We start from the raw sequence: 23613 nt of genomic DNA, 5'->3' as shown, positions 1-23613 counted from the left end.
GCCTCTCTCCAAGTCAGGCTTACGTAGACAACAGCTTCCAAACCAGCTCCCTCTGGTTGCACGCGTGGTATCTCCAGTGCTCTGTATCTGGAACCTCTCATTATTTTCTCCTCGCCGTACGTGTCCTCCTTCACTCCTACCTTTTGTGATATGGCCATTTGCCCAGACTCTCAGACGGAAGAGCCCCCACTTCACTCCTGCCAGCTCCTTCCTCACATATTGCATCCGTTACCAAATCCTGTGGATTTCATCTTATGAATCTTTCTCGATTCATGCTCCTTTCTCCATTTCTGCCTTGTTTTTGTTTGAGTCTCATACGCGTCCCCCTAACATTTTTCTCAGACAAATGCAAGAGCCCTTAACTAGTGTCTGCCCTGACTCGTGAGGCCCTTTTAGGAGAGCTGGGCACTCCTTCTCAGAATACTTCACTTTTTTTTTTTTTTTAATTTTTTTTTTCAACGTTTATTTATTTTTGGGACAGAGAGAGACAGAGCATGAACGGGGGAGAGGCAGAGAGAGAGGGAGACACAGAATCGGAAACAGGCTCCAGGCTCTGAGCCATCAGCCCAGAGCCCGACGCGGGGCTCGAACTCACGGACCGCGAGATCGTGACCTGGTTGAAGTCAGACGCTCAACCGACTGCGCCACCCAGGCGCCCCAGAATACTTCACGTTTTAATGCACAGAAGAAAATACACGCAGGGTTGCAGAGGAAGCCAGTTGTATTAAGCCAGTTCTCTGTCCGGATGCCTGAGCGAAGGTTGCACCTGCAGACCGGCTCAGTGACCCTCAGGTTCTCAGAGAACCTCCGAGGTTCTCAAGCCTGGCCCCACAGCGGGGTCCCCTGAGAGTCTGGAGGAATCACTCTTGCCCAGCCCATCTGTGTAATCTGGTTTATGCTGGATGGCAAGACCAGAGCCTTGGGGCCACCTGGGCTCAGGTGTTGGAAGCTGCACTGAGTTCTCCAGGTGTGGCTGCATAGACCACAGAGGGAGATGCCTTTCTCAGTAATGTGGCTTCACAGGGAAAAACAGGACATTGTCCTATATTTAGGGAAACTTAACTCCCCTGAATCCTATTGGGAACTTATCCAAGACCAGTCACCGAGGCCTCTCCAACTCCTCATGGATTCTATATTGTGTCCACCCACCCATCCATCCGTCGTCCATCTGTTCATCCATCCATCCATCTATTATCTATCTACCTATCTATCCACCTCAATACCCATCCATCCATATATCCTCCCATCCATACATCTATCCATCTATCCTTCCATCACATCTATCTACCTACCTACCTACCTATCTATCTTTCTATCTATCCGTCATATCTATCTATCTATCTATCTATCTATCTATCTATCTATCATCTATCTATCTACCTATCTATCCATCCATCATATCTATCTATCTATCTATCTATCCATCCATGCATCTATTCCCATCCATTAATCCATTATATCTGTCTATCTACCTACCTATCTATCCATCCATTCTATCTATCTATCTATCTATCTATCTATCTATCTATCTATCCATCCATGCATCCATTCACCCATCCATTATATCTATCTATCTATCTATCTATCCATCCATCCATGCATCCATTCCCATCCATTATATCTATCTGTCTATCTCTCTGTCTGTCTATCTATCTACCTACCTATCTATCCATCCATCATATCTATCTATCTATCTATCTATCTATCTATCTATCTATCTATCCATCCATGCATCCATTCACCCATCCATTATATCTATCTATCTATCTATCTATCTATCTATCTATCTATCCATCCATCCATGCATCCATTCCCATCCATTATATCTATCTGTCTATCTCTCTATCTATCTACCTACCTATCTATCCATCCATCATATCTATCTATCTATCTATCTATCTATCTATCCATCCATCCATGCATCCATTCACCCATCCATTATATGTATCTATCTATCTATCTATCTATCTATCTATCTATCTATCCATCCATCATCCATGCATTCATCCATCATCATATCTATCCATGTATCATCATCATCATCATCTATCCATTCATCATTATGTATCTACCCATCCATCATCCATGCATTCATACATCATATCTATCTATCCATCAACACATCCAACCATCGTCATTATCTATTCTATCTATCCATCCATCCATCCATCCATCCATTCACACATCCATTATATCTATCTATCTACCTATCTATCCATCCATTCATCCATCATATCTATCCATCCATCCATCATCATCATCATCTATCCATTCATCATTATGTATCTATCTACCCATCCATCCATCATCCATGCATTCATCCATCATAATATGTATGCATCTATCCATCCATCCTTCATTATCTATCTACCTATATATTCATCATCATTATCTATGTACCTATGTATGCACATATCCATATATCCATCTTGCATTCATTTATCCATCCAACCATCCATCCATCCATCATCCATCCATCATCGTATCAATCTATCCATCCATCCATCCATCCATCCATCCACCCATTGTCATTATCTATCTAACTGTCCACTAAATATCAATCTTTGAATCTATCCATCCTTCATGTGAAATGTATCATTTACCATCTACAATCAATCATCAAGCAATCAATCGTCAATCCCAAGCTTCAGGTGCTACCTCACTCCAGCCGGCCCATGGGTCCTTAAGTAAGTTCCCAGCAGGAAGGGGCTGGGGCCTCCTCTCTCTTGCAGCCCCACTCACTGAGACCCCATTGTCTCATTCCTTTCCTGCCTTGGATCGTTCCCCTTACCTCCTCCCTCCTTTTGCTGGGGTGCGCTGGGGCCCAGCGTGAGGGGAGCTTGGGGCAAACACCACGGTGTGTGTTCACCCTGAGAACAGAACACAGCCCGTCTCTTTAAGAGAAGGCAGGTGACAGCCACAGAAGGAGCCCGGCCGTTTTGGGGTTCTTGTAGAATCTACAAAATCGACTTGCCCGCGAGGCCCCGTGTCCCGAAGACAACACAGTCTACTTAATTCTCTGTGAGCCGATATCGCGGGTCCACGGTGCATATGTTCTGCTACACAGCCCTTGCCCCTGCCACGGACCAGCCATCCCACCACAGGGACGGCGACCACACAGAAGAAGCCAGGAATCTCGGGCCTCGTCATCTCGGGATGAGTAATGCCTTCCCCAGGGGCCGAATGCAGCCGCTCCGGTTCTTGGGCTGACTTCCCAGGGAGGGCAGTTCACTGAAGGAATTACAATTACTGTTTTTCGAAAAGTACTCTGAAGGATCCACCAGCACGTTTGCACACGCGCTTCTCGGAAACGAAGGGATCCGATCCCAAACTCCCGAGGCCAGAAAGGAACGTGATGGAGAGGCGTCTGGATCATGCGAGTGCATTTAAACACTGGTGCCTGCCACCCGGGGTCACGAATACGGAAGCCTCGGGCATGCACTTAGCGGGGCTCGTGAAGAACATACGGACGGTTTATCCTCTGGCGAACTTTCTTCTTTTCCAAGGCCGCCGGCCGCACGGGAAACTCAGCCCGTCAGCGGGTCCCGAGCTGCCGTTTGAGAAACACACTGGTTTGAGGTCTGACTCGCGGAGGGGGCGGAGGGGAAAGGAAGTCCGTGGTTTCCTGTTTAGGGGATTTTAATAATACGTCTAGCGGGGCCACACTAGGGAGAGTGGCAAGGCTGAGTCGCGCCGAGACGCAGCTGAAACGCACTGGCGCCGCCATCTCCCAAATCTAGTCTAACGACTGGGCAAGCTAAGAGCAAAAGACTCAGATAAGGGACGTCCTCCGTGTCCAAAGCGGTGGAAGATACTGTGAACTCGCTGCATCCAAAGGGGAACCTGGGTCAGTCTCCGTTCACCCACGACGCGCACGCGGGAAACACCGGGAGGGACTGGTGCATCAGCCAACGCGCCCAAGCAATATGGCAGCACGGGGACACCAACGGTCGACCCAGCCTTCAGCGCGCGGCCCTCGGGGGGCGCTATGACCCGGCCCTCACGGGGGGCTGGTGTGTGGGTCAGGGCTGATGTCAATGGAAAAGAGTCCCCCGGTGGAAACAGGGAACCACATGAGGGAACCGTTCTCCTTGACTCCAGAATCTGGATCTTTCTCAAGCGTAAGGAAATGCAGGTCTAAACGAGCCGCTCACGTACACAGTGGGCGGTCTCAGCGGAGCCACAGGCAAATGGTGGTTTTCTGTGTCTGCCACGTGGGCGGATTGCTCGTGGAGCACACATGCGTGCGCACACATGCATGCACACGCGCACACACACATGCGTGCGCTCGTACACACGCCTGCGCGCACACACATGCTCACCTGCGCGCACACACATGCTCACCCGCGCACACACAAGCGTGCACGTACACACGCGCGCACTCGGACACACGCCTGCACACACACACACACACGCTCACCCGTGCACACACAAGCGTGCACGTACACAAGTGTGCACTCGGACACACGCCTGCACACACACGTACGCACACATGCACACACAAGCATGCACATACACACGCGCGCACTCAGACACACACGCCTGCACACACATGCGTACACACACACGCTCACCCGCGCCCACACACAAGCATGCACGTACACACGCGCACTTGGACACACACACCTGCACACAAACACACGCTCACCTGTGCACACACAAGCGTGCACGTACACATGCGTGGACTCACACACGCCTGCACACACGCGTATGTACACAAGCATGCACACACATGCGTGCACTCGGACACACATGCCTGCACACACACACGCTCACCTGTGCACACAGAAGCGTGCATATACACACGTGTGCACTCGGACACACCCGCCTGCACACACATGTATGCACGCATGCACACACAAGCATGCACATACACACGCGCGCACTCGGACACACGCCTGCACACACATGCGTACGCACACACGCTCACCCTCGCCCACACACAAGCATGCACATACACACACGCACACTCGGACACACACACCTGCACACACACACGCTCACCTGCGCACACACAAGCGTGCACATACACGTGTGCACTCAACATTCATGCATATGTGCACAGATGTGCACCCACACAATGTGTGTGCACACACGCACAAGCACTCACACATGCACATATGTACAAACACACATGCAGCATGTGCACACGTACCAACACACTCGTGCACAGACAAACACGTGTGCGTGCACACAGGTGTGCACATGCCTGCATACACACACACCCAAACATGCGCACATGCACAGATGCACACAATACATGCATACACACATGCACATGCACACACATGTACACAACGCACATAATGCATGCATACACACACGCATGCTCACACACGTGCACACACAATACATGCATACATGCACGCACAGACGTGCACACAGAGTACATACACGCATGCACACACGTACACGTGCACACACAGTACGCGCATACATGCACGCACACACAGTGCATGCATACACACACGCGCACACACGTACACATGCACACACAATACACGCATACGTGCACGCACGGACACACACGCAGGCACGGTGTTTTGGTCACAAGCTTGCTGCATAACCACACTGCTCTCTGGCCTCTCTCCTTCCCTGGAAACGCTGTCTGGAAGGGGAGGAGACCTTGTGTGCGCTTACAACCCCACAACAACACCCTTCCTGTCCCTTTGCATTTCTTCGGACAAGTAACACCAGCAGGAAAGACTTGTTTCCGCAGGTTCCCTGGGGATTAAAATGCCTGCTGGCCCTTGTCAAGCCTGTGTCATTCTGGTGTTTCGCAAAAGCCCCTCTGTATGTGGAACGTGTTTCCCACACTGCCCCCCTGCCCCCGCCGCCCCGGAAAGGACTTCTGGAGCCCCATAAACACACACTCTGTTGTCAACCCCAGAACTGGGTCAGGACGGCCCTGAAGGATCTCTGATTCACGTGGGACAGGCGCCCAGATGTCAGAACAAAGCACAGGAGGACCCAGGGAGGCGCCCTGCGCCCCGTGTGTCTGTCCAACCCCCCCCCCCACCACGCACGCGCTGGGCCCCCTGTAAAACGCTCGTCCGCTCCGTGAGCATCGGGATGATTCCACGCAGACCCAGAAAGCTGAGGAATTTTGAGCCTCCAACGCCCGACCGCGCAAGTCACAAAGCACCTACAGATCCCGCTCGACATCCCGGGATGTTTTCCTATCTCGAGATGCACACACACACACACACACACACACACAAAGCATTAGCAGCATCGACTGAAGACTGAAAAAAACAAAAGCCCCAGGGCAGAGGTCAGTGAAGGGCAGTTAAGTTTTATCAGAGCCCAAAGGGCAGGCAGGCAAACAGGCGGGATCGTCAGGGCCATATCTTCGGGCAAGAAAGGCAGAGACCAGACGAGAGCCACCAGGAAGGTGCACAAAAAAAGCCCACGCTCGCTTTTGACATTCTCCCTGGGATGGGGCTTCTGGGGACTGTAGGCTGAAGCCAATGGTCTGTGGTCTCCACCCACCACACACCAGGGGCCCCCCTCCCCCTCATGGTGAAATCCCTGCTCTGGGAGAGTCGAAACTGACTCTTGTTTCCTGCCGAGGGTCTCCACTCCAGCGGGAATTTCGGAAGAAACCCAGGAAGCCCGGATCCCGGGTCCCAAGGCCTCTGAAACCCGCCCTGTACTATTAAAAGCAAAGGTCCCTCCCCAGGCTCAAGGGGCTTTTACAGCCAACGTGGAGCCCAAGCCAGACACATATTTCTGTAAGAAAGTGTCTTCTCACCTTCACCAACTCCAAAGCGCTTCCACGATCAAAACCCATTGGTGTATTGGGAGCAGCAGAGTCCTGCCCCCAACCCCCACCGGTAAGGAGGTGGCCGGAAGGACCACACGGATGGGGCTGGGACGCGTACTGTATACAGCCCCATTCTTTCTCTGCTCTTTTGGGGCAAGGCTGGCTCCCATCGCCTCCCCCACCACGGGGTCACCAGTAATTTTCTTATTTTTTTTTAACGTTTATTTATTTTTGAGACAGAGACAGAGAGAGAGAGAGAGACAGAGAGAAACAGAGTGTGAGCAGGGGAGGGGCAGACAGAGAGGGAGACACAGAATCCGAGGCAGGTTCCAGTCACAAAATGACTAGTTTGGGGCCCTAAGAATCTAAGGCTGCCCCCCATCCAGACCCAGAACCCCAGAGCTGTGAGCAAAAACCATGGCTACTCCAGACTTTCCCCCTCACCCCACGCAGGTCTTGGACTCTGGGACGGTCCCCTTTTCTTGCAGCCCCGTGTCCCGTGGGCCTGTTTTCATGTTCCTCCAACCTCAGCGGATGGCACATCCTAGAGCCACCAAAGGCACTTCTCCATTTCCCGCACACAGGAGGAGCTCCGTGAGCCAGACGCCAGTCAGCAAACCCCCCCCCCCCTCCCCGGAACCCCGGGAAAGTTCCTTGGAACAGGAGCCATGCAATCGAACAGCAGAAATACAACCACCCGGGGAGACACAAGCAGCAGCCAGGGGCAGATGAAGAAACGCATTTCTTTAAGGAAGAAGGAGGCACAACTTGGAAACGCATGCCAGGCCCTCCCCAGCAGGCTGTAAAGTGTTCCAACACATCCCCCACAGACCAGAATTCATCTTCCCTAAAGCCAGCGCAGGGCGGGCATGAAGCCCGTTTCAAAAGCGCAAACGTTCCCCACATCGCAGATCTTTCCTGAACCAAGCAGGAGGCCAAGGACACAAAACATAACCCCACGCCCCTGCCCCCGCGCGGGAGCTAGACGTCACTAACACAAGGAACCTTCCCAGCACAATCCAGACCTCGTGTCGCGATCCCTGTTCCCAAAATGTGTCCTCCTCTCATCATCAGACCTGTGCTGACAAGACTCTGCCCCGCCTGGCTGTGCCCTAAACATCTGGCCATATTAACAGGAGGAAAAAAAAATCATAATAATCGTCCGGGGGTGGGGGAGAGGCTTTAAAAACGCCACGTCCAGCAAAATCCAGCTCTCCTTTGGAAAGGAGAGAGAGAGACAGAGAGAAACATGATCCCAGCTGCCGCCTGCAAAGGCGAACGCCCCGAAAACACCGGCAAAGGAGCAGAAACACGCCGGGCCGGCGCGCAAAGCGAGGGTGGTGGGGTCACGACCCCTTTCCGTGTCCTGGTGTCCTGACACTTTCCCCACGTTTTCCGAATTATTTCCTGGAGCGCACGCAAATCTGCTGAGGCCACACGTCTGTTTCCAGCGGGCGCGCAGCACAGCGCCCAGGTCCCCAGGGCAGCCTGCGCACACAGGGCTGGTGAGCGCGCCCGGAGATCCAAGTTCGCCCTAAGTCCCCCCACCCCCGCTCCCCCCGCTGGAGCCGGCTGCACAGCCCAGTCCAAATTTAGGCCCGGAGTGCAGGGCGTGGCTCCCCAAGCAGGAACAAAGACTGGGGCCCGGGAGAGCGCCGGGGGACCAGGACCGCTACGGGGGGGGGGGGGGGGGGACCGGGACCTAAGAAGTCACCCGCCTGCGGGCATCCAGGGCCCCCCGGCTCCCCTGGGGAACCTCCAACTGCCCGAGTTTCTGATTTTGGAAACACTCAGCGCCCTGGGCCTCTGGAACAAGTCCACAACCGCCCAGAAAGAAAGTTGCACAGTGGAGCCGCCTCCCGGGGCGTTGGCTACCCGCTGGCACAGCGCGTCCCGTTCGTCCCGCGGGGAGGAGGGTTCCGGGGTCCCCGCTGCGCCCCTGCACCCGCCCCCCACTGCGCGAAGCCCTCCCCGGGGTGGTGGGGGGGGTTCCCGGACGCGCGTCCCCACGCCGGTCCCCCGGCCGGCCCGCGCCCCCCGCCCCCCGCCCCCCGCCCCACCCCCAGGGCCCCACAGATGGCTCACCCCGAGCGGGCACCAGCGTGCCGAGCAGGCCGACCAGCAGCAGCGCGACGGCGGCCCGGGGAGCCATGGTGCGGCCGGCGGGCGCCGCGCAGGAACCGTCCCGGGAGTGGCACGCGCGGGCGGCGTCGGCGGGAGTGCCCCCGGGGCGGGGCGCGCGGAGGGAGGGAGTGGGGGGGGAGGGAGGACAGGGAGGAGTGGGGGGAGGGAGCACGGGGAGGGGAGGGCCCGCGCTCTGGCCCCGCCCCGGTCTCGGCTAGCCCCTCCCGCGGCCCCCGGAGAGCACCCGGGGCGGGCGGGGCGCAGGGGAGGGACTAGCGGGGGAGGAGCGGTTACCTGGGGCGGTCCCGAAAGGAGCCAGCGACGGCCGTCCCTGCTCGGAAACTGGGGCCCCCGCCCGCCCCTAACACCCCCAGGGCAGCCCTGAAGAGAAGCGAGGAGTCCCCCAGCGCCGTGCTCAGAAGGTGGGGACCCCCACCCGCTCCTAACACCCCCAGTTCTGGGGAGAAGCGAGGGACCACCCCCAACTCCGAGCTGGGACCCCTCCATGTGTCCACAGACTCCTCCAGCCCCTCACTGGCCCCTCCACCCCGACGAACAGGAAGCAAACCATTACAAGCAGCGGGAGCCCCCTCCCTGCCCCTAATGGGACCCTGGGGCCACCTTGGGGGTGGGGGGGGGGGAACAAAGTGAAATCCTCTCCTTTCCCGCGAGAGGTGGGTCCCTGTCCCCTCCCCGCGCAGACCCCACTCCCATCCCGAAGTCCAGTCTGAACTGACACAGCCCGGAGCTCGGGGTGCAGGCTTTGGGGGCGCAGGGCAAGCCTCACTCCCCAGTCTCAATGGGGACTCCCCCTGCAGGAGCCTCCGGAAGCCTCTCCCCAGCCCACGCGGTGGGGGGGGGGGGGCGGGGAAGGCTTCTCCAGCCCGAAGGGGGAGGGGGAGAGGCTTCCCGGCCCGGGGGGGGGGGGGGGGGAGGGGCCTGTGGGGGGGAGAGGGGGTGCGGAGGGGGGAGAGGCTTCCTCTGCCCAAGAAAGTGTGTGGGGGGGGGGAGAGAGAGAGAGAGAGAGGCAGGAAACCCCTCCCCTTCCCCTCAGGAGGTGCTGGGGCCCTGATGGGTCCCTGTGCAGGTCACAGGCCAGCGGTGCTGGGGCTGGACCCCCGCCCAGACTATCAATATATATATATATATTTAATTGAGATGTTAGCTTCATATTCTGTCCGTGTGTATTCAGGATGCAGAACATCTTGTCCGCAGAAAAATCCCTGAGTCAGATGCCTGCTTTGGCCCTGCAAACCCTCCTACGGGCTGGCCAGGCTCCCACCCAGCACACCCTTCCCCTCAGGGGTCACCCGCCTAGCTGCTGCCACCTTCTGTCACCTCCGTGACTCAGACACAGGGGCGCAGGGCAGAGGCATTGCGTTGCACCCCAGGGCCCCCCCCTTAGACAACTGCAGCAGGGAAGTTTTCTGGCTTCTAGGCCGGCAGAAAGTCAAACGTCAGATTGTGGATTCAGACGCATGAATTTCACGGAATCCTTTCTCATCAAAACAACAGTCATCTGCCTTGGGAGTCAATCTGGGTGGACTGCCCAGCGGAGACCACGTGTGCCCCCAGCCCCCACTGACCCGCTCAAGGCCTCTGTCTCTCCTCATTCCCCTCTCCCTGGCCACAGCCTTGGGGCCAGAGGAGGGTGTGGACCCTGGGCCGGGGCAAACAGTAGGCTCTTCCTGTGGAGCAAAGGGATGCTGGAGCTGGTGCAGCCTTTTTGGCACCTTGAGGTAAGTCAGCCTCAGAATAATGCGTGCATGAAAGAAACCACCTGGTTTGTACCAAAGTCAAAACCCAGAGACCCCTCCCCAACCCCGGGGAAGTTTCCAGCCCAGCCCTGTCATCTTCAAAAGAAAACCTCAGCCTGGCCAGTCCTTAACTTCTGTCACGGGCTGCGCGAGGACTCAAACTCCTCTGTTGACACCACCCTGAATGTTCCAGAACATTCTGCAGGCAGGGTGCGCATTTTATCCCCAAGGGGCTAGGTCTCCATCACCCGTCACTTGCAGCGAATGCCAGGCTTTGAGGATTGTTGTTTTATTTTATTTTTTTCAATTTATGTTCATCCCCACAGGCATTTTGAAGACTTTTCTTTGTGATTCGTTAAGTTGGCTTTTGTTTTTTTCAAGCGCTCCCTTCCTTGGCTCAAACTAAAAAATTTCCATCGCATTTTCCGGACACTCTGACATCAGGAAGCCCTGAGTTCCAGAATCAAAATTAAATGAATTAGAGAAGCATCCGGAGTTGTATCCAAACGCCAGGGAACACATCTTTGAAGGGCATAGGCTGAGACAGACAGATGGACGCGGGAGGGAGCTCGACTCAGAACAGGCTTCTTGGTCTGCATGCGTTATACTGGTTCAGCCTGGGGACAGGATGGACGTGTGAGCCTGTTTGCGTCCGTGTAACACACACACACACACACACACACACACACACACTAGCCCTTCTCCCACTTTCCAGGGACGATCCTTTGTTGACCACAGGGCTTTGTGTATTTACCTGGAAAAACTGGGGTGGGTGGTGAAGGTGACGGCCGCACACGTATTCACGAAGGGGCGGAAGTCACCTTAAGGTGACAGGGTCCAGGTCCTGACTGATGGAGCTCGCAAAGGCCAGCAGGGGTCAGTGTTATCAATAGTCCGGCTCCTGCTGGTGTGCTGCCTGGGGAGTCCAAAGAGGCGTAAAAATCCTGCAGAAATTCCTTGGGAACGCGAGCCAGGTGAGTCTGGACTGTGGAAACGGCACGTGGGGCTGAACGCCGGGCTTCCGGTCTCTGAGTCAGTTGGGTCATCTCCTGCCCGGGTAGACGCTGGTTTTTCCATTCCTTGGTTCCCAGAAAATCGTTAACCACTGAGGTTTTTGTAATTCTGTGTCGTTCTGACACCTGCAAGCAAGTGGTGCATGAAGGGTGCAGGGGCACAAAATAGTTGGGGGGCACCTAAACGGACGTGCCTTCTGTAAGAAAGACTCTGTCTTATCTTTCTTTCCCCGGAAGCGGGGTGGGGACCCCTAACACTGTCAACACCTCGACCTCTTCCGGTCCTTCTCTCCTTCTGAAGAATGATTTTGGGGAGTTCGGTTTCCAAGGAGGATACACATAAATGCACCAAGAACACCCCAAACCCGTGCACGTTGCCTAGAAACGCTCTCTGGGCTGTCCAAACCTGTAGTCGGGATGATTTCTTATACGGCGAGGGATGTCTTTGTTATCTGTATTTGCTAACCTCTCTGCACTGCATCTGTATTAGTTTCTGTTTTTTTGTTAATTTTTTTAATGTTTGTTTCTGAGAGAGAGAGAGAGAGAGAGAGAGAGAGAGAGAGAGAGATCGGGGAGGAGCAGAGAGAGAGGGATACACAGAATCCAAAGCAGGCTCTAGGCTCCCAGCTGTCAGCACAGAGCCTGACTGGGATAGATGGGTGGGTGGATGGATGGATGAGTGGGTAGATGGATGGTGAATGAAAGATAGGTGGCTGGGATTGGCCAACGGATGGATGCATGGATGGGTATGTGAATGGATGGATGGGTGCCTGGATGGATGAGACTGGGTGAATGCATGGATGGATGCATGGATGGATGGATGGATGCATGTGTGGATAGATGGATGGATGGATGGATGGATGGATGGATGGATGGATAGATGGATGGATGGATGGATAGATGGATGGATGGATGAATGGGTAGATGGATGTGTGGATGGATTGATGGATGGATGGATGGATGGATGGATGGATGGATGGAAGGATGGATAGATGGATGGATGGACAGATAGAAGGATGGATAGATTGTGGATGGATGGATGATAGATGGATGGATGGGTCGATGGATGGATGGATGGATGAATGGATGGTTGGATGGACAGTTGGATGGAGGGATGGATGATGGATGGATGGATGTGTGGATGGATGGATGGATGAGGTAGGGAGTGATTAGCCTATTTCAGCTCATGAGGAAACTCCCTGGGCCCATGGAGCTCAGGGGTGGCAGGCTGGGATGAGAACCAAGTCTTTCTGGTTCTGAGTCTAGGCTGTTTGTACCTTACTGCCTCTGGATTGCCTGCAAACCACTGGCATTTTCCTCAGAGTGTCCACAGCAACCGAGAGAAAGAGTGTGTTTTATGCTAGAGTTCTTATATTAGAAAGTTCACGGGGTGTGCCTGTCAGTGGTCCAATCTATTTTAAAAACAGTACTTTAATTAATTTAGGAGAAAAGGTCATGTGTGAGCCTTAGGTGTGTGTATCTTCCCCCCTCTTAAACGTGACGTAGGTTGGGTCCACTGCAGAAGTCAAAAGATGTAGTGAAGCTACGTAATATAAAAACAACCACTCTGTTGAAGGGGCTAAGTTGTGGCTTGTCTGGGTCAGAATCAAGAACAAACCTATTTCCCAGAGTCCGCGAGTCTCCCCCTTATCCCGGGGGACACGTTCCAAAGCTCCAAGTGTGTGTCTGAAACTACAGATAGGACCCAATCCTACATGGGCTATATTTTCCCCTACACACGCAAGCCTTTGGCAAAGTTTAATTTATCAATCAGTTGCAGTCTGAGAAGAACAATAACGATCATAAAATAGAAGAATTAGAACAACACGCGGTCCTGTAAAGTTATGGGGACGTGGTCTTTCTCTGTCTCCCTCAAACATCTCGTATTTCTGTACTCCCCCTTCTCCTTCTTGTGATGACGTGAGACGGTAAGATGTGATATGATGAGATGAACTGGGGTGAATGATGTAGGCATTGCGACGTAGAGTCAGGCTACTGTTGCTGACCTTCTGGCAATATCTCAGGAGGATTATCTGTGTCCCAAACCGCAGATAAGGGGACCCTCCCGAACTGCATTTGGAACACGAACGCTGTTTGTCTCTACGTGTGTTTCAACAAGGAAACAACCCTGTGTCTTCGCACCGTGTGGGTGGCCAGCATCCCAGAGTGGCGTCTTCCCTGCTACATGCGTTGGCCATGACGGTCACGGTCATGGGCCGGAAAGAGTTGTCCCAGACTTTTGGTGAGGCTAACTGCGTTCCAAAGGCTGTGCATTGAGATAACGAAACTCCTGGTCATTTTTTACATCTACGTGAACGTGGTCCATGGCAAAAATTGCATCCGTCTTAATTCTAAGACGTATAATGGTTCCAGTTATGTGTAAGATACTACCCCAAAACTTAGCGGTTGAAGACACCCACGCACGCATTTGGCTACGAACAAACAAACAAACCGAAAACCCTACAGTGTGGGAGGGCTTGGCCAACTTTGGCTGCTTGTGCAAACATGATTAAGAATTTCAAGATGGCGGCAGGAGACCGTCACACCAAGTGTGGAGCCCCCTTGTGACCCCAGGTGCAACTGCACACATTCCCGAAATCAGCTCTGGCTGAGATGCTGGGTGAGGCTGTCCCACAGACACCACATCACGAGCTTCCGGGAGGACAGAGGGATGAAACCAGGTCATCATTTGTGATCCGGTCGGGGCTGTTGGCTGACAGGAGCCAAGGGTTGTTGGTCGGGAGACCGTTGTCGGCCACAGGATGGCCGTCGATCACTGACGAGCTCGGGTGGTTTCCCGTGATCGTCTTGTGGGCAGGAAGCGTTTGACACGGGCCCACGGGTTGAAACAACCCCTGTCTCCTTCTGACGGTCCTCCTCTCGGGGGATCCTGGCGAGGGGATCCCAGTGTGGCAGGATGTTTTTACCTCAATGCCCGGGATCTGTTGTCTCCCCATGTTGGAGAAGGAAAAGATTGATGCAAAGTGAGCAGGAGGAAAAATCGATTAGAATAAAACATCCGGAAGGAAGAAAACGTGCAAACTGTCTTAACAGAGAGGAGGCACTCGAAAGTGAATGCCCGAGGACGGCCCGCAACTTCCTTGTTTATAAGGTTTTGGGTGCCCCCCTCCCCCCTTATCTGCCTTATTGGCTGGAGAAGTCTGGGTGCTGGGTTGCACATTCCTGATCGACTCACTTGCAGCTTATGAGGGCTGCTCTGTGTCCACGCTGGACCCCGTGGGTCTTAACGTTTTATGGCCTGCTGGTGATTTTTATTGTTTTTATTTCAAAAAAGATTTTGTTTCTTAATCTTTATATATTCTTGCGAGGCACAGAGACAGAGAGCGCGAGCAGGGGAGGGGCAGAGAGAGAGGGAGACACAGAATCCGAAGCAGGCTCCAGGCTCCGAGCCGTCAGCCCAGAGCCCGACGCGGGGCTCGAACCCGCGAACCGTGAGATCGTCACGTGAGCTGAAGTCGGACTGAGCCACCCAGGGGCCCCTCTCCTACTTGTTTTTAGTCCGGTCTTTTGTCAAATCCCTGAGGGCATCCTGGCGGGGACGTAGGTCGCTTCTGTTCCATTCTTAAGACGAACCTTAAGCCTGGGCAGGGGGGACGGGGTGGGGGGCGTTTGCTGTGCTCAGACGCTCTGCCTGTTTCGTCCTGTCTCTCCGTGTCATATCAAGACCACCCCGCGCCCGCTTGCTCCCTGCAGGGACAGGCTGGGTGCTGTGCCACAGGGAACAGAGCGCGAACAAAGCCAAAGGGCGCTATGCTTTGCAAACAAATGCAAATACAGCTTCTGCAATGCACAGGGGGCGTCCAGGAGGCCAGCGGTCCCGTCTACGGTCATGCCGCCCCTCGCGGTAGTCAGTGCAATGCAGGCCAAGTGACCCCGACCCTTCTCACTGTCTGAGCTCCCTGTCCTGCCAACCTCCCTGCCGCCACATGCTCACGTCTGGGCGGGTCCGCGGAGCCCAGCTGAGCTGTCCTGGCTGAGCCACACATCAGCCATGACTCGTGCCCACACATGAGTTCCTCGGGCATCATCTCTGTGCCCCAAAAGACTGACCTTCTTAAGTATTTGCCAAGCCCCCCGCAGTGTTCTGATCACCTCTAGGGCACCCAATAACGTCCCCAAGGGGTTTGCAATCCCTTTGGTTTTGGGGAGGGGGGAAGGGAAAAAGACAAAATGAGCACTGTCTGCGTGGGAGCTCGAGGTCAAATGAGCTGGTCTGGGGTGCAGAGGTTCTTTCCAGATTTCAGCAGCGTTCCCCGAGTTGGCTCATGGTGGCCATTGATGGGCAGAGAAAAAAAAAAATCCAGCAGGATTCGGTAAACATTTAACTCACACGTGAGCCACGTGTCCCTGTTTTTTATTGCAGTGACAAAGTCAACTTGGGTGACGGTGCTTTTTGGGTCTTTGGAGGAAATTCGCATCTTTATTGTAAGGAAAACTGACCCACGACCGTTGACTTGTGGGCTGGGCGTGTGTGTTTGCGAGTTCGAGCCCCGCGTCGGGCTCTGTGCTGATGGCTCGGAGCCTGGAGCCTGTTTCGGATTCTGGGTCTCCCTCTGTCTCTGCCCCTCCCTGACTTGCTGTCTATCTCTCTTTGTCTCTCTCAAAAGTGAATAAACACTAAAAAATTTAAAACACAGTCTTCGTATCTCGGGGTAAGAGTCACCGTGTTATCGTTCCAGGAATTCTCGAGCAAGGAGACAAAGCGTCCGTGGCTTTGAGTCATCTCTGGCCTGTTTCTAGGGTCCCCATCGAAACCACCCCACACCGGAGAATGCGTGAACAGCCAGAAGAGGTCCCTGGGAGACAGAAGGGGCCAGGCCAGGTGGCAGGAAGGGTGTGGTTCTATCAGTCACCCCAGGGCGGGGACGGGAGATCAAGGGAACTCAGCCAAGAGCACCCGATGACAGGAGGGGCCGGCTGCTTCCTGGAGCTGGGGAAGCCTGGGCCGGAGCGGCTGCAGGGACTGCACGTGGGGTCAGGGACTGTGGCCAACGCTGGGCTGCATTTGCCGCAGCCTGAGGACCCGGGGACGAGAGCAGGATTGTGAATGAACTTCCTTGAGCAGCCGTGACAAAATATCACCAAACTGGGGGCTTAGAACAACAGGAATTCAAGTTCCCCCAGCCGTGGACACCAGACATCTGGGATCCAGAAGGGGCAGGGCCACTGAGACCCAGACAGGGCAGGGCCCCTGAGATCCAGGCAGAGCAGGATCCCTGCGAACCAGGCAGGGCAGGGCCACTGAGATCCAGGAGGGGCAGGGCCACTGAGATCCAGGAGGGGCAGGGCCACTGAGACCCAGGCAGGGCAGGGCCACTGAGATCCAGGAGGGACAGGACCTCTGAGATCCAGGCAGGACAGGGCCACTGAGATCCAGGAGGGGCAGGGCCCCTGAGAACCAGGCAGGGCAGGGCCCCTGAGATCCAGGCAGGGCAGGGCCGCTGAGATCCAGAAGGGGCAGGGCCACTGAGATCCAGGCAGGGCAGGGCCACTGAGACCCAGGCAGGGCAGGGCCACTGAGATCCAGGCAGGGCAAGGCCACTGACATCCAGGAGGGGCAGGGCCCCTGAGATGCAGGCAGGACAGGGCTGCTGAGATCCAGGAGGTGCAGGACCACTGAGATCCAGGCAAGGCAGGGCCACTGAGATCCAGGAGGGGCAGGGCCACTGAGATCCAGGAGGGGCAGGGCCACTGAGATCCAGGAAGGGCAGGGCCACTGAGACCCAGGCAGGGCAGGGCCACTGAGACCCAGGCAGGGCAGGGCCACTGAGACCCAGGCAGGGCAGGGCTGCTGAGATCCAGGAAGGGCAGGGCCGCTGAGACCCAGGCAGGGCAGGGCCACTGAGATCCAGGCAGGGCAGGGCCCCTGAGATCCAGGCAGAGCAGGACCCCTGAGAACCAGGCAGGGCAGGGACACTGAGATCCAGGAGGGGCAGGGCCCCTGAGATGCAGGCAGGACAGGGCTGCTGAGATCCAGGAGGCGCAGGACCACTGAGATCCAGGCAGGGCAGGGCCACTGAGATCCAGGCAGGTCAGGGCCACTGAGATCCAGGAAGGGCTGCTGAGATCCATGCAGGGCAGGACCCCTGAGATCCAGGCAGGGCAGGGCCACTGAGATCCAGGCAGGGAAGGGCCACTGAGATCCAGGCAGGGCAGGACCCCTGAGATCCAGGCAGGGCAGGGCCGCTGAGATCCAGGAGGGGCAGGGCCCCTGAGAACCAGGCAGGGCAGGGCCCCTGAGATCCAGGCAGGGCAGGGCCGCTGAGATCCAGGAGGGGCAGGGCCACTGAGATCCAGGCAGGGCAGGGCCACTGAGACCCAGGCAGGGCAGGGCCACTGAGACCCAGGCAAGGCAGGGCCACTGAGACCCAGGCAGTGCAGGACCCCTGAGACCAGGAGGGGCAGGACTACTGAGATCCAGGCAGGGCAGGGCCACTGAGACCCAGGTAGGGCAGGGACACTGAGATCCAGGCAGGGAAGGGCCACTGAGATCCAGGAGGGGCAGGGCCCCTGAGAACCAGGCAGGGCAAGGCCACTGACATCCAGGAGGGGCAGGGCCCCTGAGATGCAGGCAGGACAGGGCTGCTGAGATCCAGGAGGCGCAGGACCACTGAGATCCAGGGGGGGCAGGGCTGCTGAGATCCAGGCAGGGCAGGGCCGCTGAGACCCAGGCAGGGCAGGACCACTGAGATCCAGGCAGGGCAGGGCCGCTGAGACCCAGGCAGGGCAGGACCCCTGAGATCCAGGCGGGGCAGGGCCACTGAGATCCAGGAGGGGCAGGACCACTGAGATCCAGGAGGGGCAGGACCCCTGAGAACCAGGCAGGGCAGGGACACTGAGATCCAGGCAGGGAAGGGCCACTGAGATCCAGGAGGGGCAGGGCCCCTGAGAACCAGGCAGGGCAAGGCCACTGACATCCAGGAGGGGCAGGGCCCCTGAGATGCAGGCAGGGCAGGGCTGCTGAGATCCAGGCAGGGCAGGGCCGCTGAGACCCAGGCAGGGCAGGACCACTGAGATCCAGGCAGGGCAGGGCCACTGAGATTTAGGCAGGGAAGGGCCACTGAGATCCAGGAGGGGCAGGGCCACTGAGATCCAGGAGGGACAGGACCCCTGAGATCCGGGCAGGGCTGTGCTCCCTCCAGAGGCTCCAGGGGAGGGTCCTTCCTGCCTCTTCCAGCTTCTGGGGCTCCAGGCGTCCCTGGGCTTGTGGCCACGTCTCTTCTGTCTGTGCCTCTGTGTTCACGTGGCTTCTCCTCCGTGTCTGTGTCTGTGTCTCCTCTTGTGTCTCTTAGAAGGACACCTGTCATGGGGTTCAGACCCACCCTCAACCAGGATCGGCTCATCTCCGATCCTTCACTTTCCCACAACTGCAAAGACCCTGTTTCCAGACAAGGTCCCGTTGTGAGTTCGGCTGGAGACCAAAGCAGGGGAGACAGTGTATAACCCACAGCAGGGTCTTCTGCCCTGACTCACTCCCTCAGGTTGGTCAACACAGCCCAGAAGCCAGCACAGCCCGGATCTCCGGACGCAAGCCGTAAAAATCAGCACGCGGTGCAGACAGCGGGGTGTGGACGGCTGGAAGAAAGTCTGGGGGCCCGGGGTGGAGACTGAACAAAGAAGTTACATGCATCTCAGGATGGCAGCGGGAAACCCCTTCTGCTGGGGCTAAGCCTTCAGCTTGGTTGCATCACTCTTGGAAATAGCCTTGGTCTCATAAACAAAAGCAAACCATTCAAACAGCTTTGTTTCTGGCTTGTTTTCTCCTCACATACAAGGATAATTTATTCCTTAATAATAATAATGATAAAATAATAACAATAATAACAAATGTCAGGGGCGCCTGGGTGTCTCAGTCGGCTGAGTGTCTGACTCTTGAATTCAGCTCAGGTCATGATCTCACGGTTCGTGGGTTTGATCCCTGCATCAGGCTCTGCACTGACAGCTCAGAGCCTGCTCGGGATTCTCTGCTTGGGATCTCTCCCTGCCTCTGCCCCTCTCCCACTCTCTCTCCCTCTGTCTCCGTCCGTCTCCTGCTTGCGCTCTGTCTCTCTCTGTCTCAAAAATAAATAAGGCATTTAAAATTAAAAAAAAATAATAAAAACGATAAATAAACGTGAAAAAATGCACACCTTGGATGTAAAAAAGCTGTGGAACTGATGTCGTAAGTGTTCCTTTGGAGAAAATCGGTCCCGAAAGGCACTTTGGGAATATCAGGTGGTTTGCTGTGATGCTTGAAGAGATCAGAAGACAAAAGAAAGAGGCCCATGTTGAGTGAGGGCCAGGGCGGGGCCCGGGATTGCGGGGAGCCTCCCACAGCCCTGCCTGCCCCTCACCCAGGGTCTGGGGATCCCTTCATCGCTGGGTGGTGCACTGACTCAACCACATGGCCCTCCTTGGCGTGGGTGGGCCACGCCTAATCAGTTGAGTGCCAGCATGGAACCTAAGAACAACGGAGGACCCGGGACTTGCTTGCACTCTCTCTCTCCTCTCTCTGCTGCAGCAGAGACCTCTGTCCTGTCCCACATTTGGGCGCGAAGGTCCTGGTTCTGAGGCCTTTGGACTCAGGCCAGATAACACCTTGGCTTTCTCCATTGTCCATGTTACAGGCGGCAGGTGGGAGCACCTGTGTCCCTCCATAATCACGTGAGCCGATTCCTATAATAAGTGCCCTCTCCTATGTATTTGTGTCGCCTGTGGGTGCTGTTTTCTCTGCAGCAGGGCCTTGACTTAGGGGGCGGAGGTCATAGGTGCTCCAGGAAAATGAAAACACAGGTGGCTTCTGAGGCCACACGAATACAGCAGGGCCTGCAGTGAGGACATACCCTCCCCAGGAATCTCCAGAGCGCATCAGCCCTGCAGACGCTCTCGGTTTCACACTTCTGATCGCCCGCGCTCAGCGGGAATACGTTTCTGTTGTCCTGAGATCGCACCCCTCCGCCCCCGCACCCTCCAGTTTGTGGTCCCGGCAAACAGACACCAGACACAAGGGAAAAACCACGCCCATGTATTTTCCTTCCCGTGTTGGATCCTTTTGTGCGGGACGGTGTGCAGGCGGGCGGGAGCAGTCCCGTGTAGCTTTCGCTCATTCCGAGGAGTCCCCACCCCATCTGTCAACGTTTCTCCGACCCGACAACAGAGTCCTGAATGGTTTTGCAGAAATAGAATAAAAGGTATTTATTGCACGGATATGTGGGTGCTGCCGAAACTGTGATGACCTGATGGGGAGGACACAGTTCATGGGCGGACACATGTGCACCTGGGAAGCGTGTGCAAACTCTCACTCTGTCCTGTGCCCCTGGTCCTCTGGCTGGTCCTCGGTTGCATCCTGTGATAGTGAACCCATGACCTAGTGAGTAACACGCTTCCCGGAGCTCAGAGCTCATGCGGCCCGAGGAGGGGGTCCCGGGTCGCTCCCATCTGTAGCTGGTGGATCCGAGTCTCAGGTGGGTCCGGGGTTGGCGTGTGTGGTCGCAGAGAGCGGTCTCGTCGGGCTGAGCCCCCCACCTCCCCGTGGGGACCTACCTGCCCACAGCCTCGGGCACCTCCCGTGGGCACAGAAGTCCTTGTGCGAATCCTAACATCTCTGAGCAGTTTTTTTCTGAGAAAACCCGTGTTCTCCCTTTTTCTCCAGCAGCCCCGGCGGGGGGGGGGGGGGGGGGGGGGGGGGGGAGGGAGCGGGGGGGGGGTGACAAGGGTGCCAGACGTATAGACGTATTGCTATAGGACCAGCTTCCTCCTCTAGGGGGTCGGAGCCACACGGGCGGGCGGTGCAGGCTTGGGCTGGTGAGCTCCACGCACAGGTCAGGCAGCAAAGTGACCCAAGTCACGCCCCAGATGTGTCCCCGCTGGGCCCCCCTCTGGCTCAGCTCTCCGCCCCGGCTTCCCTTCCGCTGTTTTTGTTTTCACCTTCCCCATGGAGATGTTGTGGGCTGTCCCCTGAGCCCGGCCTCTGTAACCACACACAGAGAGGTGCTGTTCTCCCGGAGAGTAGGTCTTGCAAAAAAAAAAAAAAAAAAAAAAAGAAGAAGAAGAATTAAAAGAACAAAACGCACAGACGCGCTAAAGAAAAAGGCAACAGGAGAGAAACGTTCTACAGGGGGCAGCAAGTGTATACTCTGAAATCCGCTTTCTTTGCAATGTATCTTTTTTTAAACAGGCGGAGACAAGGGTGGCGGGGCAAAGGAAAGCCGTCTACGCGTCTAGCTGGAGCCCGCCCACCCTGGTGGATGCCACGGGATGGGTCCTTACCCCTCGGCCCCGGGGAGAAGTGATTCGAATTCCTCAGGGCTCTCTCCCCAATCCGACGGGCTCCCGTGTCTGGAAACCTCCAGAAAGTCAGGACCTAAACACCGTCCAGGAGGCCACGGCTGGTCAGGACGAAGGTCAGGGCGGTCAAGTTTGGTGGGGTCAGGAACCCCCCCCAACCCCCGCGACTTCCCCAATAAACCCTTTTTCTTTCTTTCTTTCTTTCTTTCTTTCTTTCTTTCTTTCTTTCTTTCTTTCTTTCTTTTTCTTTCTTTCTTTCTTTCTTTCTTTTTCTTTCTTTCTCTTTCCTTCCTTCTTTCTTTCTTCCTTTCTTTTTCTTTCTTTCTTTCTTTCTTTCTTTCTTTCTTTCTTTCTATTTCTTTCTCTTTCCTTCTTTCTTTCTTTCTTTCTTTCTTTCTCTTTCTTTCTTTCTTCCTTTCTTTTTCTTTCTTTCTTTCTTTCTTTCTTTCTTTCTTTCTTTCTATTTCTTTCCTTCCTTCCTTCCTTCCTTCCTTCCTTCCCTTCTTTCCTTCTTTCTTCCTTTCTCTTTCTTTCTTTCTTTCTTTCTCTTTCTTTCTTTCTCTTTCTTTCTTCCTTTCTCTTTCTTTCTTTTTTTCTTTCTTTCTATCTTCTTTCCTTCCTTCCTTCCCTTCTTCCTTCCTTCTTTCCTTCTTTCTTTCTTCCTTTCTTTCTCTTTCTTTCTCTTTCTTTCTCTCTTTCTTTCTTTCTTTCTTTCTTTCTCATTCTTTCTTTTGGTCTTTCTTTCTCTCTCTCTTTCTTTCTTTCTCATTCTTTCTTTTGGTCTTTCTTTCTTTCCTTTTTTTTTGTTTGTATTATGAGGACTGAAAACATCAGACCATCAACAGATGGTACAGTGTATTTTTCTTGCGGAATTTAAAGATCTCGCTAACGTGCAAACCCCAAAGCACTTGACGGGCATGTGGAGACAGGTACCCCAGGTTTGCAGTTAGCCTGAAGAAAGGCTGGTATCTTTAACGGGAAACTGTAACGGGAAAAGCCCCATGGTTAGCAATTTACGTGTTACCACACTTTTACAATCAGGTCAACAGACGATGCATCATCACGGGTGACACTATAAGGTAGAAAAGGAGACAAATCCAATAACGGGGCCATGATTTCTACAACCACCTGTGCAGGGAAGTCCTTACTGCCCATTAACCCTACTGGTCTTATTTATTATTTATTTTTATTTTTATTTTTTTTTCAACGTTTATTTATTTTTTGGGACAGAGAGAGACAGAGCATGAACGGGGGAGGGGCAGAGAGAGAGGGAGACACAGAATCAGAAACAGGCTCCAGGCTCTGAGCCATCAGCCCAGAGCCTGACGCGGGGCTCGAACTCACGGACCGCGAGATCGTGACCTGGCTGAAGTCGGACGCTTAACCGACTGCGCCACCCAGGCGCCCCAACCCTCCTGGTCTTATTATGTTTCTTTCAACGTTGGCCACCATTGGGGAAAAGAACACACGTAGGCCCAAAATTCCTGAGTCTCCTTCTTGGTCCATGTAGCATCTCTTTCTCTCTCTCTCTCTCTCCCTCTCCCTCTCCCTCTCTCCCTTTTTAAGTAGGTTTCATGCGCAGCACAAAGCCCAACATGGGCTTTGAACTCACAACCCTGAGATCAAGAACTGAGTTCACATCAAGAGTTGGATGCTTAACCAACTG

General features: G+C 54.8%; 1 protein-coding gene and 1 long non-coding RNA gene across 4 annotated transcripts in view; one reads left to right on the top strand and one right to left on the bottom strand.

Annotated features, from left to right (window-relative positions):
* CD99 (CD99 molecule (Xg blood group)) overlaps positions 1 to 9003 on the bottom strand; it is a 31394-nt gene extending 22391 nt beyond the window's left edge. For 2 of the 3 annotated variants that reach the window (XM_045051306.1, XR_006593347.1), the window contains exon 1: positions 8852 to 9003. In XM_045051306.1, coding sequence (XP_044907241.1) covers positions 8852 to 8918 — 67 coding nt within the window. In that variant the 5' untranslated portion in view covers positions 8919 to 9003. The remainder of the gene's footprint in view (positions 1 to 8851) is intronic. The other variant, XM_045051305.1, reaches the window with a different exon arrangement.
* A 168-nt stretch (positions 9004 to 9171) lies between these two features.
* LOC109496356 lies at positions 9172 to 15016 on the top strand. Its single transcript, XR_002152333.3, has 3 exons — positions 9172 to 9312; positions 10329 to 10629; positions 13712 to 15016. It is a non-coding gene; the product is annotated as an uncharacterized LOC109496356 (long non-coding RNA).
* The last annotated feature ends 8597 nt before the right edge of the window (positions 15017 to 23613 follow it).

This window comes from Felis catus, chromosome X (genome assembly GCF_018350175.1).
Source record: "Felis catus isolate Fca126 chromosome X, F.catus_Fca126_mat1.0, whole genome shotgun sequence".
Taxonomy (NCBI): domain Eukaryota; kingdom Metazoa; phylum Chordata; class Mammalia; order Carnivora; family Felidae; genus Felis; species Felis catus.
This window is presented reverse-complemented; position numbering and strand designations above follow the sequence as displayed.